Source organism: Python bivittatus, unplaced genomic scaffold (genome assembly GCF_059951505.1).
Source record: "Python bivittatus isolate LINGU-HERP-01145 unplaced genomic scaffold, Pbiv_v1 ctg000020_np1212, whole genome shotgun sequence".
In the NCBI taxonomy this organism is placed as follows: domain Eukaryota; kingdom Metazoa; phylum Chordata; class Lepidosauria; order Squamata; family Pythonidae; genus Python; species Python bivittatus.
Window position 1 is genome coordinate 38,152,787 of NW_028277030.1, and position 19,019 is coordinate 38,171,805.

Genomic DNA, 19,019 nt, shown 5'->3' on the forward strand with positions numbered 1-19,019 from the left:
TTGACCTTCTTGGAGTTCTTCAGGACATGCGTAATTTATCCATTTTTGAAAAGCCAATCTTTTCTATAAATAAAAAGTGATGCAATATGTTTCCCTTTGGCATAGATTTCACAGCATTTTATAATAACATTTTTGTTTTCAAAAATGAAATTTTCATATCCTCTTTAATATTTGATAAATGGATGCTGTGTTTGGACTGTTTATGCCATGGTTGTCACTGGCTGGGCCCGCAGCTATGGATATCCACTGGCCACCATGGACTTGGTTAATCAAGGCTTGCACACAACCCTAGATACAGTCTAGGCTGCCAGTCTTAGTCATATCTATGATGTATGCAGCAGATAAAGACAACAACAGCCAGTTTGGACACATTTTGGCCAGTATGCCACAAGGTCAATCAAAGCTTAATTTAATAGCAAGCATACTCATGCTATTCTATGCAAACTAAGAGACCAGTCTGTAAGTCAACATACTGCTGCCCTTCTCCCATCAACTAGCAAGTACCTGCAGTGTATTGATATATTTAGAATACAAACTAAATCAGTGTGGTTTATTTAGGTTTGGCTTAGAGTGTTACATGACATCAGCAATTGTGGTTTATGTTTATGGTTTAGTTCAAATTGTGAACTATCCATTATCATGATGAAGTAAATCATGGCATACATCACCACATTTAATTAGTGATTCTATTTGGATATCATGCCAAGCTTATTTTTATTCTTACAGTGTTTTTTCTAGCTTACTGAACTAAGCGAATCCAGCCCACTTGGTCAGTCAACAATTCGATGCATTATGTAAATCCAGAAAATGGGTTAATTCTGTAACAAAATTTTGTGCAAACATGGCTAGATAGATAGATAGATAGATAGATAGATAGATAGATAGATAGATAGATAGATAGATAGATAGTATTTAGGCTTGAAATGGAGTTCTTCTCAGAAGAAAGGACAAAATAGTGCTGGTAATGGCCATCTTAGCATTGATAAAGCAAGCCTGTTTGAAATGAAAGTAGCAAGGTTTCTGATCAGAAAAGAAATAAGCTTCTTGGGACAAGCAGTTAGCCACGTGATACCAAGGCTGTTTTTAAACAAACTAATACAATCCTCTGAGATTCCAGAACAGACGGAACCCATTAAGTCAACCTTCTTCTGCAGGTAGGAAACAACGTTAGAGGCACCCAAACAATTTCAGAAACTGCATTGCAGCAGCATATTCAAAAAGCTGCAGAAAAATGGTCTATTCGATTTGTGAGAGCAGAACACAAATTTCTGGGGCTTATATTACCACTCCTCTACGCTACAAGGTCAGTTGACTTTCAGGCTGTTGCCTTGTTCCATATTGTTCTCTTAAACCTTTGCAATAAATGCCTTCCTCAAAAGCCGAACACTGAAGTATAGAAGTAGGCTAGGCGCAGTGGTATCCAAGGTGCCTTCTGTATTCAAGCTGTTCAAGTGAACGACTTCATGGAGGGAAAGTTTGAGCATAAATCCAAGTTGCAACATGCCAATGGGTGGCCTATCTGAGACTGATACCTGCAGATGTATCATGTATGGTTGTTTCTGTGTCCTCCAAGCCAGAAGAGATCTGTAGGCTGTCTGGATCCCCGGAGAAAACTACTCTTCTGCCTTTTCACTTAGATGTCTCCAGGCAGAACTTTATGATCTATGATTCATCAGCCTAATGAAAGGAAACTCTGACTATGACTTGCTCCATACTGGCCTGCTGGGACTCCCAGCAGAAGGTTCTCTTTCAGTGAGTGTTTTTTACATTATCCACAGAAAGTGACCTGCCGATACCTGGAAATCTGGACTACCATTAATTTAAGAAAGCTCAGGAGGTCACACATGAACACACACAACCCCAACATCCTACAGTTTTTGAAGTGGAAGGGAAATGTAGCCAACAAGCCCTCTAAAGAGAGGTGTTTACAAGTATTCTTATGCACACACACACAAAAAGATGCACATTTCCTCATAAATTCCGTTAGTGCCTTTTTTTTTTTATCGTGATGAGGCTTATTTCTGATTTCAGCAGGAACACTCCCCAGTAAGGGCATCTTTCAGTTAGCTAGCAGCCAGCTTGCCAATAAAAACCCTCGTTGCATCATGCATTAATAGCATTCCTATAAAATCTAGGTGAGTGCAGTGCGAAACAAGTAGATCCTGCAACTCTGCAGGATAAATGCTAAGAGAAAAAACAATTCTTCTCCATGTTGAAAGCTTTCAACATGTTAATGCTTCATATGGACAATTATGTAGCGCATCTGAAATATGTGCCACCTTGTAGTAATCTTATAACAACCTTGCACAGTCCATACATAACTTGTCTTCATGTATGAATGTGTATAGAGCCTTGACTACATTCTGCTGGTGAATATCCCACTTATTTTTATTTCATATGTCAGATTTTTTGATTATGTGCCATCAAGTCAGTGTTGACTTCGCAACCCCATAGATAGATTTTATCCATGACAATCTATCCCTAACCTGTTCTTTCAAGTCTTCCAACAGTGCACTCATCACCACTGTAACTTGAGTCCATCCACCTTGCTGCTGGTCATCTTCTTCGTGTCTTTCTTTCCACCTTTCCCAGAATTAGAGCCTTTTCCAGAGAGCTGGGTCTTCACATAATGTGTTTAAAGTTGGATAATTTGAGCCTGGTAATTTGTGCCTCCAGTGAGAACCCTGGGTTGATTTGTTCAATCATCTATCAGTTTGTGTTCTTGGCTGTCTGTGATATTCTCAGGAGTCTTCTTAGAACTCCCTTTTTAAATGTGCCTCTAAGCATGTACAGAGTATCTTAAAATACTGAACAGCAGATGGTCATCCTCTTCCTCTTTCTACAGGATTTGCTATTGTTTGGAATGTTTCTTTTTCTGAAAAGCCTCCCTTCCCTGCCAAGATCCTTGTTCCAAGTTGTAAAATTATTTAACTACATCAGTAGTGGTGTCCTTCTTGAGCAGTTTCTTAATCATTACCTACAATATACAAGGATGTAAATAACACCCCTACCTCAAGCCCTACTACAGTAGGAGTGTTTGCCTTCTTTATCTTGTTGGATAAAGAGCCAGTACTGCCAGGGATGAAAGTGGCCAGAAATATAAAAAGACATTAAAACAGAAACAAAAGGCCAGCTGTTCCAGGGAGCTTTTGTTTGATAAGCTGAAGGCAACGTCCCTCCACATGCTGCAACTGAGGCTTAGCAGTATCTACTTTAAGAAGCCATTAGCTTTATCATAGGATTCATACCAAAATATATGCTTTTCATCATCTGAATTCAATTGCCGCAACCTGATAGGAAGTCTATATCTTATGATGAGCTAGGCATGAGATACACCCGATTCTTCTTTCTAACAACCTCTCACTTTATCTAATGCTAAGCTTTCAAACAGGCTGGGACATATTTCGGAAAACTCCAGTTATGCATTCATATAGTACGTACCCATCATGTTGTTCTTTTTTAGGGTAAACAGCATTATACAAACCACAGAAAGGGAGTAGTAATAGTAAGTCTAAGAAATTAATGGCATAAGATAAAAAAGGATATACACCAACACCATTCACTATTCCTTTCCTTCCTGATATCCACCACATCCAGAGATTGATTTATACATTGCCTTTTGTTCCTAAAACTTCTCACTTCACTTCTGGTCTTTCCCCTTCTCACAAGCCATTCATTCCTCCTTCATATATCTGTTCTGTGGTTTGGTCATTATTCATGATCTCTCTGTGACTAAACCATCTCTAAACCATCTCAACACCAATCACTCTGTCGCCTGTCTCTTGAGCAAAAGCCAGTTTCTCCTCCTTCATTGCACAGATTCAGCTGTTGAAGCATCATGTTAAAACACTATTTTTACAAGTCTTCTATATACAACAGGTGAATATGCCTTGGGGTCTTTGCACCTCCCTTTTATAGTAATTGCTTATTATTAGTTTTTTAAGATCACCAGACAAATGGCATCCAAAAGCATTATGGAGGTAGCATTCCACAAACAGCAATTATCTTCTGAATAAAGCCATCCTAGGAGGAGAGGTGTTGTTACAATTTTTTGTTTTTAACCAAGCACCATTAAAGATCTGAGATCTATTATCATGTAATCTGCAAAGAGTTTTTCGTAATCCTTTGCAGCTCAGATACTTGAAATACTGTCAAGGAAGAAAATATAACATATTTGATTTGAGTTCCTGGTCATTCTACAGATTTAGATTTATATCTTGCTTTTCCTCAGGACCTCTAGGCAGCATATAAATGGCATTCCTTCTTTCCATTTTCCTCCCAACAGTCCTGTGAGGTTCCTTGGGCTGAGGGACAAAGTCACCCAGCGACTTTTATACAAGAGTGTAGTCTTGAACACCTTAAGACTTGTAACATACTGGCTCTTGCCTAGTTTCATATGCAGTTTTCCTTGGTATGTATATTTTGTATCCTAATGTAGACATGTTGACATATAATTATTGTGTGCAGCAGTGCATTGCAGTATTTGGAGAAGTGAAACATCCAAAGGAGAGCTTTGTTTTGATCCCCATATTAGTTTAGGAGTTGCAAATTAAGTCTGTTCGCTTAAACATGTGGACAAAATTAATTCCTCCCCATCCCTAAAGACAGGTCTCTGGGGTTTCTGTTGTCAGACATGTGCTTTTCATAAGGTGTTGCTTGTGCAGCACAATAGATTGCAGGAAAGTAGCTCTCATCTATGCAACATATAAAAGGTTAAGTGCATTTGCTACTGCAATAAATACTACCTTTATAAACAATAAATCCTCATAAAACAAATTAAAGATACATTGTAAAATGAAAAATAAAAGACAAATTCTCTACTCTAAGTTTGTGCAGAAGGAACCGTTGGCATAGACTTTAACAAGCCAGTTAATAACAACTTTGTTGTTTATATTATAAATTTGAAACTATTATAAATCTGAAACAAAGCAGTAAGGAATAAATCTAGCAAACAAGTTGTAAAACATAGTTATTACTGCTGCAGTAAACCAAATCTTAAACCTCATATCAGCTGTTGAGAGGTTTAATTATTATTTTTTTTAAAAAAAATATCCTATTTATTATTTTTTCAGTGCCCTATAAAGTGCATCATAATCATAATCATAACCAACAAAACATAAATCATGGGCTGGGAAAGCCCTGAACATTAAGACATACTTTTAAAAGGCAAGAAAAATGCATGGCTAGTTTTTGTCCAATAGAACACTATTAGAACATAGTTTAGAAATGATCCTTGTTATATCTCAATAAGCACACCGTCTAGAATTAAAAAAAAAAATACTACAAGTAGACCTGGCCCTACTGTTAGACAGAGGGAGGAAACAGTCTCAAATGGCAGCAGTTGAGGGGCTTGCAGACTTCAGCTGTGGTTGGTGGAGGACACCATGTTTTTGTCTTTGCCAAAGATCTAGCAACTGACTTATCTGTAGACTGGAGCAAGGAGTTGCCTTGCCTTAATCTTTGTGCATACCAGTGTTCATCAGTCTTACTCAACTTGAATTTAACTCCTGGTGATTTCATGGACATGTCCACACAACTTTCTTGGCAACAACGTGGACGTGGTTCGGTGTAGTGGGGAGCAGTCGGCCCTTTTAAGAACAATCCAGCCTGATGTGCCCAAAGGGAGTCATCTGACCCCTGACATCCAACAGAAGAAAGGAAGGGGGTTCTGTCAGGTTTTGGGTGGGAAGAGTTTTGGGTGTCTTGTGGGAAAGAGTTGGCTGGAGTCCTGGAGGAGGGGGTGACCTCAGGCAAGATTGGAAATTGTGTTGTTTGGCAGTAGTGCATTAAGGCTTTTGGTATTTTTATCTTTTTAACTGTGGTTGGGTCTGTGGAACCTTATCTTCTTTTGGCATCTTTAATAAAGTTGATTTTGTTTCATTCCTGGAGTCAGCTGGTAGCCTTCTAGCACCCCCCTCAGCTTGACTGAGCTACTGATTTTCAAAGTTTTGTGCATATGGTTTCCCTTAATGTATTAAGCTAAACCCAGGGCAGGGTGAGAATTTCCTCTCCTGGTTCCCCAGAGGGCTGATGTGGAAGGGAGTAACTGGTTTATAGCAAAAAAAAAAAAAAAAAGGGGTGGGGGAGGGATGTGGCAGCAAAGGGACCTAATTTTCCTGTTTGTTGCTCGCCCACAGGGATGGTTACTGCAAAACCGAAGATCCTCTGAGGAAGGGCTGGTTGAATCCTGAGGGCACCTTTTCCCTTATTACATTTGGCAATATCTTTGGAATGGGTTTTTCAATTTATCCTGGCACTTTACATTTTCTGGTATTCAAATGCCAACCCTGCCTAGTTTTCCAGGTTCATCCATGTTTGGCTAAGTGTCCATCAAGAGAATTTAAAAAGCAGTTTAGCATGTGTTTTGTCTCTATTTACTAAAGGAAGTGCCATTATTACCTGTCCAACAAGAACATTTCAGGAAGCCCCATTAAGAGTCCTCCTACACAACTAAGATGAAGTGCCCATGGATGAGACAACAGGCCTTCTCTGTGGCGGCCCCACACTTTGAATCTCTTTATTCCCAGAGTCCATAAAGTTCCCTCCCTTATAATTTTGCCTTAGTGTTAAAGAAATTTAAAGACAGTTTTATTTCACTGAGCTTTCAACTGTAGCTAAGCTTTGTAGGTGTCATCTTGTGGATGAGTTGATTTTTTATTGGTGATATATGGTTCCTGATGTTTTTTATAATCTTGATTTATTTATTGTTGCAGCTATTGTTTTAACTTCTTGTAGCCTGCCCAGAGTCTTTTGAGTTAGGCATGCAAAAAGATTGGCAAACAAACAAACATTGTCTCATCTCTTTCTAGTAAATCTCTATACTTGGTTTTCCTATATTCACCTTCTTGTTAATATTGTTTAAAAGCTACATCCTTGAGGGAGAGTAACTGAATGCTGGTTGACAATTGCAGGTGATTGCAAAGTAAATGCTGATAGAACACAGCAAAGAGACAAGCCATCAGCAACATTTAATACTGTGTCTTTGGGAGTTCAGGAGGTTAGGGTTAGTAATTGGAGGATTACAAATGTCTGGGAGATAGAACTGGATGGGTGGAGAAGGTCTGAACAAAAAGAAAAACATAACAATTCTTTGAATATATACTGCTTCTTTTGTTTATTACCAACAGTGGATGGTCAGTCACAACAATATGACAAACACCAGTAAAAAAAGTTATTGGTGTGCCAGTCAGCATCCTCTGTTTGTGTATGTTTAACAACTCAGTCTGTTCATGTCCATCATATCCATATACTCTGAATGTCAAGGCTTTTCCAGCTCTACTGAATGTCTACATTCTGAGTTCAGAGATTCATTATGGAACTTCTATATCTTTCATTTCTTTTTTTGCCACCTTTGATAATTCCTTTTGCTCCCCCAACTAATTTATTTAACTTTAATATTCTCTGTGCCCTGAGGATGTCTGCCATTTATCTCCTGCTGGATATCAATGTTTTAGTAGCAGGACGTTTCATGTATGTTGCAGTACTTGAGTTATCACCAATAAAGACAAGGAAGGAATAAGGGCACAGGAATGTATTAGTTATATCACTGGATGCTAGCCAAATATGCCCCAATTTATAAGCTCATCAGGTCTCATCCATGCTCCTTTTAAACTATATTCCATCACTTATGGATTCTAAAAATGTTAGATGTTTCACTGTTGTACAATTCCAGCGTTATGACATACCACAGAACTGTGCAGAATTTAAATAAGTGAGTTTGGGGAGGAGAAACAGTGATCAATGGTGGTAAAAGACTGCCACTTTAATCACAGCTGGAAATGTTAAAAAAAAAGTTGCTCCTTTCTATCTGTGGGATAATACAATAATGTGAAACAAAGTGTGCTGAAATTGTATATCATATTCCCATAATTCCTCTGAAATATCAGATAAAGAATTTGAAAAATGAAAGGAATCTCTTTTTTAAATCACCACTGAGAATTACCTGAAATCCTTGGAACTGCATGTTGCAGAAGTATCTACAATTTCACACTCTAATTCAGACAGACAGATGCACGTGTGCACACACACACACACATGTGCACGCACACGCACGCGCATGTTTTTGTTCATGGAACCTGTCTGGAAAGGCCCAACAGAACCCAAGTAAATTCTACATCTATAAATGGCATGGGAAAAGCTGTTGTCTATTAAATAATTGTGAAAAGAGACAAGGTAAATAAAGAGATAGTAGAGCTGTGCAGTGCTTTCAAACTAATCCTAAACAGATGTTCCAGAGCATGAACATAATGTTGTCCTAAGTTCTTTAAAGCTGCCACATCAGTCAGCACATGACCCCTGAAAAAGATGTGGATGTTTCAAAGATGCATCACGGTCTGTAACACCTTTTTGGAATCAAATCAGAAACACTGCCCAGCCCTAATAATAGTAAATATTAGTCCTATTTTCCCATTGCCTGGATTAACTTCTGTAGTCAAATCATTAGCTATCACGTTCTCAAACTACACATGGGAGAGAGGGAAAAATATATTCAAATTCATATTAAGATTGAATTACGTACCATTTACAGTACAGAAGAATCACTGTATTTATGGTGCACTATCTATTTCAAATAATAGTTCCCTAGAGAGTGGTTTAGATCATGGAATGTTCAGGCTGAGGAACTTGGTTTTAAAATTCCCAGAACCCCTGGTCGAGAGACAAATGTATTTATTTATTTAATTTATATGGCTGCCCATCTCAAGTACGTGACTCTGGGCAATAACAATAATTAAAAACAGAATTTAAAAAGTGGCACAACTTTATAAATAACCCAAATAGCAGCTAGGAAAAACAACCAACAGCAACAATTTAATCAATAATCATTTGCAACAGTTAATACAACAGTTAATTAAAAAGTTGTGAGTGGTCATGGGCACAAATGTCCTTGGGGGAGGGGAGCTTCTGAATGACAGCTGATAAACCCTTTCTGCATACCTTCAAAAAGTCCTTTCTGCATACCTTCAAAAAATTGCTATGGATGCCCTTGGTTCCATTCCAGTGAACTTCTTTTTGCCCGTAGTCTCTCACAAAACCCCATCAAGTTCTTGCAGAACCATAGAGTTCCACTGTGATGGAATGGTTTGGTGAAGGCCGCGCTTGGGGAGATAAGCATTTCTTTGGCCCCCAGAAAGACCGTGGGAAGATGAAGAGGATGAGACTGGCACCACCCTAAGGAATTCGCAGTGTTTGCTTGCTGGCTTGGGAAGTTTAGATTCAGTCTGGTGAGATTCTGTCTTGTAGGTAAAAGCTAATAAATGCTATAGAACTATATCTGTACTGTCTCATGGAGTTCTTTGGGCTGAACCTGACCATCACAGACCACAGTTTGAAAAACCTTGGCTTAGATAGTGCAAATTGGCAAGTACAAAAAGATAATCAAGGATAAACTTCTCGTTTCCTGCTTGGCCTGGCCAGTTGTATTTGATTTCCCTGATAATGCAAAGAATTTTGTGATACATTCTGGTTTTTGTTTTTTCCAGCAAGTTTTTTCTTATGGTTAATCTTGCCTGTATTCTGGCCCTAGCTCTAGATTCATGCTCCCTCTTCCTTTTATCTGTAACAGCAGTCTCAGTTAAGTCTGGCAAATTCAACATCTTTTCCATGTTTGGATTCATTTCTTGAATTTCAAAAGATAAAACAAGCAATCGTTAACTCATTTGGCAATTTCAAAAAAATCTATTTCAAGTGCAGAACAATCAGGGATTGGTATATTCTTCAACTGGTGACCAAGACAGTACTGGAAGAGGCACCAACATCTAATAATGGGGATGATTTTCAAGTACTGCTCTTAGTACAATAGAATGATTGCCATTTACATTTGTAACAGCGCTGCAAGCAACTTACCGGAACAAGAAATTTTTTAATTTCTTCCAAGGCATGACTCATCCGTGAATAAGCTTCACCAGGAGGGGCAAACACTTCAATTAATACATGTAGTTCATCACTCAAGTGTGCATATTTGGCTTCCCCACTTTTTCTTAGTTCTTCTTCCTGTGGAGAAGAGTATTTTTAGAAATCACTTTGCATTGATTTAACATTTGTAGAGTAGTAAACCAAAGGTCATAAACTAGGCAGATTTTCAGCAAAATGAGGCCCTATGAGAAACAACAAAATTCTTGAATAAATTACTTGAAGATCTGAAAATCCCTTTGTGTGAATAATGAAAACTAGCATAATTAATATCTGTAATAGAATTTAATCAATAAAACAAAGGATGGTTAATGCCTCACAGTGTTGAAATTTCATGACAGTGTAAAAAATCCCATTTCTAAAAAAAAAGAAAAAAATAATCCATTCAGATTTCTTTCACCAGTGTCCCTGATGTTACAAACTCTGTAAAATATATCCTGAAGTACTATTTATTTTGTTCTGTTTACATACCACAGTTCATCCCAACAAAGAGTTGCGCACAGAATATTTTAGTAAAAGAAGAAGAAACAAGCTGGAAGAAACAATTATCAGTAAAACAGTTTAACAAACACTTGAAAAATAGCACTCGTAACAACTAAAAGCATTTATCAAGGCAAAAACGTATGAACATGGTAGATATAAGGAAATCATTCTTCTCTAGAAAGTCAACCACTCTGGGAGAAAAAAAAATATTTGGGCTGTGGTTCTGGATACACACTGGAGCAAAAGGAATTCAGCCAAAGCTTATGAAATACCCAGGCCTTGGCATTTTGGTATTATCCCTAATCTTCTGTTGCAGGTGCTTAGACAGAAAACCCGGTTTATATTTTCCCCATATTCCAATTTAATGCAATCTGTATGATGGCCAATGTATATCCATGTAATAATCAGAAGCAGAGCTCAGCTCTAGGACATTTTCTCATGCAGATTTCGTGACACTTTTATGTTAAATACAAATTCTAGACTAAATGTTCTACTAGAAAGATGGAAGGAAAGAAACTCTCCTTTGAAGAACTAGTGGAGGCTTTCTCTTGCCATTTCCCATATAACAGGAAATTTATCTTCAGCACCACAAATCAATTGCTGTGGCATTTTGCAGGAGTGTGGACAACTGCCAGCCTTTCAGCCATTGAAGAAAAAACAAAGAAGTCACAGTGGTAATTTCTTCCTATGGAATTTTTTTTTCTTCCTACTGTTTTTCCTGCATGAGCAGGGTCCACTTTTTTCAGATCAACCAAACGCTGATCTGTTGGTTGTGACAGGAATTGACTGGCCAGCTTGTTGTCTGAGCCTGATGTCTTGGGCTGAGAAAGAATGACTGAGAAGTGACCTTTCTATGGAAATGCTATTCACAAACTGCTCTCTTTCTTCCACCAAGAAAAAAAAAAATCAAATGAGTATTTAGCCACTATTTGTATTCATATATTTTCCTGCATATTGGTCAGAGAAATGTGTTGTAGTAGTCAGTCTTTTTTGTTTTTAGGGCTCAGCGTAGCTTTTTCAAAGACCAGTAGTCTTTCTAGACATTTCCTTCATAGCTCCTGACCTATGAATTCTATAAGGAAATATGGAGTTGTTGTACTTGTTTAGTTGTAAGATGCCGGGGGTGGGTGTGAATTTAGTTGGGAAGTGTGGGAGCTACAGAGGTTTCAGAATGTTGGAAAGATACGAAGCAGAAAACTAAACCAGCAGTTGCACCCTCCTTCACTCCTAACAACAAAGAAAGCATAATAACCTCATGAAGAGAAATTCAGAAGAAATTCTCAAACGCTCTCAGAATAAGGGAGAAGAAAAGAGCCTCATTTACAGGAGATTACATTTTCCAGAATTTTCAGTGTTAACTTCATCCCGGAAGCCCAGAAAGCATAGAGTTCTACTTCTGTCTAAAATTCCACAGAAGATGAACCCCCTTCTCCAGAAGAAGAGGGAAAATACTGAAGTTCATCATCTGGTATTCATGCAATCAGCTCTACTACTTTGTTCACTGTCTTTTGGGAGTAGAACTTTGCTGCGCAAGAAGGAACTGCACCAATCTGCAAAGTAATATGGGAAGAATGTGAGAAAGGGGAGACTGACTGAACCAACAATCGTGAGCTAGTTCTCCTGCCTTATTGTTAAGCTGAGTTTTTTTCTACAAAATGGGATCCCTGGGATTTAATTTCTAATTCAGTACTGAAGAGTGCTTTGAATCTCCCCACCCCACCTCATTTAAAAGTCACATGCACACTTTTAGACAGCTCACTGAATGAATTGATATCAGGGGACTGGAATCAGCAAGGCATATGTTACTGAAGTGATTTCAAGGATCCTTCATGGCCTTTGGGACATTCTCCAACTTCTTACTTTTTTTTCCCAGCTCTTCAAATCAGGTGTGATGGGAGAAAATCCAGATATGACTAAAACTTCCATCCATACTTTTTGTTCATGAACCAAAACATTAAATGAACTGAAAACTGAAAAACACAGCTGACTTTATATAGAAAAAGGTAATTAGTACTGAACAATTACATTCTTCTGGTTCTCTATACTCCTGGTTAATAATTTTTAGATATACCATTTTGCCAATAAGTATATTTTGAAAATGTTGGCCTTTAAACCATATTTTAACTAGCACCTGCTATATTGAAATGATTCCTGGCTCTTAGAATTTTTAGCACTTAGATAAATTTCAGGCTGGTTCTTCAGGAAAGAAAAGCTCAAGGTCATCCTTGCTAGAAAATCCAGATCCTACAAGTCCCTAGGCTCACTGAAAATCTCAAACTGCTAGAGGAAATTATGTTTCTTGATCTATCACCATTCCTCCATAAAGGTGGTGCTAACTACACTGCAGAATTTCATGGCCCATGGAAAATTTCAACAGATTTTAACTCAGTAGTGAAGCAATATCCTTCTATAGTTAACCAAGTGGTGAGATCTTCCTTCATTAAGATTCTCACCTGCCTTCTATAAAACAGGGTTTTTGCTTGATTTTGGATACTCTGAATTGATTTTACTCACCTTAATCAGACTTCATTCACTTTAACTGCCTCATTCAATGTTCACTGCAACTCTCAAATACTCACAAAAAGGAAGCATACTTTTGTTTGTGAAGAAAGAAGCAGTCACAGAAGAACTGCAATTCTAAAGTACAGATAGTCCTCACTTAATGACCACAATTGGGATTGGCAACTCTGTCACTAAGCAACACAGTCATTAAGTGAAACATCACCTGACCGTGCCAGACTTACAATGTCAGTTCCTCTGCGGTCATAAGCGAATCACCTATAGTTATTAAGTGCAATATCATGTAACTGTGACTTACTACTGGCTTCTCCACTGACTTTGCTTGTCGGAAGCCAGTTGTGAAGCTTGCAAATGGCAATCATGTGACTGTGGGATGCTGCAACTATCATAAATGTGTACCAGTTGTGAAGTGCCCAAATCACAATCATGTGACCATGGGAATGCTGCAACAGTTGTATGCTTGAGAACTGGTTGTGAAGCTACCTTTTCAGCACTGTCATAAGTTTGAGCGATCACTAAACAGGGCAGTCATTAACCAAGGACTACCTGTAGTACTGAGTTCAGTAGGAAGGAATGAAGATTTTTTTTTTCATATAACCTGTTTTGTTGTTCAATATTTTAAAATGTATTTTTACTCCTATACAAAAAGAATAAACGATGTCAGCTCCAGGTATGGTCAATTTTCCTCTGTTCTGTGGGCATTTCATGGGAATGGAAGGCTTTTGATTCTGCAGAGTGAAATCTTTATCCAGGCTGTCTCCAGAATGCATCCTTTTTGCTTTCTTCACCGACAAAGTTCCACTAATGGAGAAGTGATGGTAGGTCTGCTCAATGCTCTTTCCATGAGTGGAGGAGATCTGTGATTTATGGAATACTTAGGGATAATTAACATACATTTAAATGATCTTGCTTAAGTCTTGGTGAATAAGAGCTGGAGTAGCAGGAAAAAAAGGTTTGAGGTACAAATCAAAAGATTGCTAAATCTTTTCTACAGAATGTAAACCTGTTAGGTAGCCTTATATAAGGTATCATGTTTAAATTTCTTGATCATTCTGTTCACAGATGAGGCAAACCAAAACAAAGAAAGGCTCCAAAAATAATGTTCCTCATTATGAACTCAGGACTAATCACTATTGCTGTAAAGAGAGGAGAATGAGAGAGAAATATTACCTAGAGCAATGCCATTACTTTACGTCTAATTGTGTTAAGTTGTTCTGGTAGACTTCTGAATGATGTATGTCTGATGAAGCATGCAAAATTTGCAGGTTTTTCAGCCCACAATCTAAGAAAAGTGCAGGAAACTATGTCTGAAATTGATGTTACTACTGAATTCTGCATAACGTCAAAAGACCTCTATGTCTTTCCTGTTGAGGTCTAGTGCATATTGATCCTATTTTTAACCAGAAACTGATTGCTCTGGATGTGTACTTATTAAGAATTCCATAGCATAGAAAACAATAATTAAGTATTCTACTAATGAGGTAGAGGTAGCTATTAGGTATATCCAGAACATTCAGTTTCTCAGTTGACTTTGAAGTGTTGTCTCTAAAATGTTATTCTTTACGGCTGTTTAAAAGAAACCAGCATTAAGATGGAAAATACTGTATACTTTGCTCCCATTGCTACAAAATCTGTATTGTGGTATTGGGAGATTCAGCCAGTTGTGGTTAATGTAAAAATCATGAGTAAACAAGCCATGGTTTAGCCAATGTGTGTACCACAAAATCCTGCAGCCACAAAATCCCCACAACATTCTCATGGAGCCACAGGTTGCATTAGCATATATCTCCCTTGGATCAAAGCCTTCTGTTGAGGGGGAAAAAAAATCCATTCTTGGAAGGTACTGTCTGAGTCCAATTCAGAATTAGCTTTAAAAAAAAAAAAAATTATATTCCAATTCCCCTGGCAGAATTTTTTTTAAAATTTATAATAACAATTCATAGGTGTCAGCCTGTGACATTCAGAAAGTTACTGAAAACTTGGCTTGTCTCCCAGCCCTGGGGCAGATAGGTGGTTGAGTCCCTGTAGGTTGGTTTATTGTCATTTATAGTATATCTTCTGAGCACTTATTATTTAAATTGTTCCTACTTTTTTAATGTAAGCCCCCTAGAGTCATCTGGAGCCAGGCAACCTTTAAACTGAATAACTGAATAAACTAAATAAATGAATAAAATAATAATAAATAGATAGATAGATAGAAATTTTATTACAGTCACTGACCAGAATTGCAAATAGAAACCCATTAAAAATAAAAATAAAGTAAAAACAAAACAAAACAAGACAAGACAAAATAAAATATTACAATTAATGGTGTGTTCATTGGTAGACAATCAAAGTCTGCCTATTTTTACAGGCAATATAACAAAATTTAGCTATAAAGACACTGAATTATACTGATCTGACAACAACGGCTATACATAAAAAAGATCAGAATTTCCAGAGTGTTTTACTAGGTAAGGAGTTATAAGGCATGTCCTTGAATCCCTATAGAAGGTACTTTTTAATTATTTTACTTATTTTATTTAAATCATAAAATAATAAATTATTTTATTATTTAAAATAATAATTAAATTATTTTACTGATTATTATTAAAATAATAATAGTAAAATAATTTAATTATTATTTTAATAATAAATAGTAAAATAATAAATAATAAAACAATGAGTAACAAATAATAGCAAACAAATAAATAAATAAACCATGTTCCTGTCCAAAAACAAATGGCCCTCAGCCCATTTTGACCCATGGATGGAAGAAGAGACGTAAGATTTGAACTTTGGGTCTACTACATATAGTTGTGGTTGCATTTCTTTATACAAATTGATTTTCTAGTATCTTTAATCAAATTTATCAAGAGCTGTGTCCTTCAATCTCTGCCTGAGATTCTTTTGGTCCCAGTATTAGTTTGGCTGATACATTAACAGACACTGTTGGTGACAAAATCTTTTGAATTCACATTCTAAAGTATGATGAAATACTGTTTTTTTAAAAGAGCTTCTTTAATATTATACATCCGCTTTCAGAATAAAATTGTCTTTGTTCTTATCCAAAACACACATATGTAATGCAATCTATCTGATAAATTACCAATTTAAAGATGGATATCAGTAGGTTGTCTGCCTAGTGTTTCTGCTGCAATAATCATAGGAGCTTTCTTTCCTGCAGTATAATACAATATCAGCTCAACAGATATGTAGGAATTCATGCAACGTGTCATGAGGTAAAGCTGAAACTGCTTTTGTAAATAATGTTACGCCCACCCCAAGGCCCAGCTGTAATAATGATAATAGCAAGTGATGGTTGTATAACTGTAAACTAAAAAAAAAAGAAAAAAAGTTAAATCAAGCAAGACCTAAATTACTTTGTGCAGAGCTAGTCCAAAACATTTGTCACCTGTGGGATAGCACAATATGGTGCCGTTTATCGTTTCATGTTTAGAAGCCAAGCAGACAGTTGAATTTTGTAAGACTAGTGAGAGGACAGCAGGATAGTTTATGAGAATCAGGATAAGCTGTGGGGCATGATTTTATCCTCCTGTCCTCTGCTACCAGTCTCCCAACATATGCTACTTTCAGTTACTGTTTCTTTCTGCCTAAATACAGGCATACCTCGGAGATATGGCGGGTTCCGTTCCAGACCACCGCAATAAAGTGAATATCACAATAAAGCGAGTCACACAAATTCTTTTGGTTTCCCAGTGCACATAAAAGTTATGCTTACACTATGCTGTAGTCTATTAAGTGTACAATAGCATTATGTCTAAAAAAAACAATGAACATGCCTTAATTAAAAACACTTTATTGCTAAAAAATGCTAATCATCATCTGATAGACTTGCTTGGCACAGGGTTGAAGGCCACAAATCTTCAATTTGTAAAAAAAAAAATATCTGCAAAGCACAATGATACAACGTTCAATTAAACATGATACAACATTCAGTTAAAATGCAGATGTGCTTATAACCAAGGAAGGCTGGTTAGACTTCAGGTGAAAGGGCTTTGAAATTGTCTGAATTTTCTAACTAGTCACATTCTAATGTACTTTTCTGTGACATAAAGTTTTCCATTAGGAAAATAATGTCTACTTTATTCGAGGAAGGCAAACAGATTTTTGCTGACTGTTCTATTCTTCTGAGATTTGGAGGGCCCCAATCCTCTTGGCCTCCCAGAAGCCCATTAAGACCTGTTTTTCCCCCCAGGCATTAGGGCTGGGATATTAGGAGAGGCCAATATATGTGTGTCTGCTTTGTGAATTGTTATGAGGGGCCTCACTTTTCTTTGATTTAGATTATTTTAACTTTCTTTGATTATGAGTGTTCTTTTTATATGGTGTTTGTAAATTGGTTATTAACCTCCCAGAGTTATGGATTTAAGATAGGCAGCCATTACATTTTCTAAATAAATAAATTCTAAATCATCAATCATCAATCATCCCCCTCAGACAGCTGCCCCTTAGGAGCAACGTCGGAAATCATAAGAGATCTGTAGGAGATTGGGGAAAATAACCACACACTCTGCTTTGCACTAGACCAGTGTTGTCCAAACTTGGCCACTTTATGATGAGTGGACTTCAACTCCCAGAATTCCCCAGCCAGCCGGCTGGGGAATTCTGAGAGTTGAAGTCCACTCATCTTAAAGTGGCCAAGTTTGGACAACACTGCACCAGATTAATCCATATGGAGCTAGTCTGCATTTCTGACTATAAGCTAGGCATAAACTGTTGTAAGGTGACTGTTAAGAAGAGCAGAACCCCTGAAAACATCTGCAAGCACTTTTCCATTTAGTATTATATGGCTTAATATAAATTCAGGCTGCACTGAAGGCTGTGGCTTGGGACATTTAAGCATATTGCCTCTTTATTTATTATTTGTAATTAATACCCTGTCTTTCTAGCTAATAGGAAGTTAAGTCAAGGAAACACTCTGAACATAATTCAAGCACACACATAAATATTTACATGGATTGTTATATTTTTGGATTTCTAGTGTGCAGCTAAGAATTTATTATTCAGCAAACCTTATTGGGCCAAAATGAAAAGCCTAATTTTGAGAATGTACTTGTAAATCCCACAGAACCGATATCTGGATTTTGGCAGAGAAATAAACAGAGCTATAAAGGGATGAATCCTGATGTCAGATGTTGGGATCCAGTTCAACAAACTGGAAAAAGCATTTTGTCTGTGATACTTTCATACCAAAACAGAAGCATCACATGCTGTAGTATAGAACTGTGCAATAAAGCCATTCAGAGCAACTGTAAGGTCTCTGATTTGCCAAAGCCTAACCATAAGGACCTATTCAAAGTGAATCACTAAAGCCAGGTAGAAGCAAATGCCCTGCTTGATTCAGACACTCAGAGGGGCTTCCCAAATCTGCTGAACAAGTGCAGAGGCCCTTTGCTACCAGATCAGAGGAAAGAGCCAAACTGCATCAGCCTCCTTCATTCGGTAACCATGTTTATTCAGAAAAGTTAATACCTCTAATTCCAGTAGGCAAACATGTCAATTTCCCAGGACATTCTGTCTTTGACCTCAAGGTGGCTGAGACTTCAGAAAAGGAATTACACAGACCAATTAGAAGATTCAACACTATTTCTTCCAGACTAAAGGTAAACCAAAGTTTATAATCAAACTGCATCTACTAACTACATACTTAGTGGAAGAATGTCTGCATCATCCTTACCGCTTCTTTATGCAATTATTTCTGTCATGCTTCCTTCACTTCCTTCCATACCCCTCCTATCTGCTCTCCTTCCCAACAAGATAAATCTATTCCTTTCTCAAGAAGATACACTCGTGTGATAGCTGTTTTACTGATCCTTGAGAAAGACCAGTTGCCCACGCTCGCTGCAAACAATAACACACAGACATATCGTCTGATTCAGGCTTATGAACTAGATTTCTTGTGGCTCAAAGTGAAGTCTAATCAGTGACAACCCACTCAATACAACAGTTTCACTGATTGCAGTGAAGCTTAGCAAAACCAGAAAAGAAGGCTTGGGAAAAGCACACCAGGAGTCACAGGAGAGACAAAAGCATAAAGCGATTAGATTGGATTAGCCATCCGAAATAAACCAGAGAGTGAAACGATGTGGACCAAGCAGAAAAAC

At 37.5% G+C, this 19,019-nt stretch overlaps 1 protein-coding gene across 3 annotated transcripts in view; it reads right to left on the reverse strand.

The window, feature by feature from the left end:
• The window catches only part of KHDRBS2 (KH RNA binding domain containing, signal transduction associated 2), a 288,252-nt gene that overhangs the window by 225,495 nt on the left and 43,738 nt on the right, over positions 1-19,019 (reverse strand). For all 3 annotated transcript variants that reach the window (XM_088137381.1, XM_088137389.1, XM_088137396.1), the window contains exon 3: positions 9,844-9,990. In XM_088137381.1, coding sequence (XP_087993507.1) covers positions 9,844-9,990 — 147 coding nt within the window. The remainder of the gene's footprint in view (positions 1-9,843; positions 9,991-19,019) is intronic.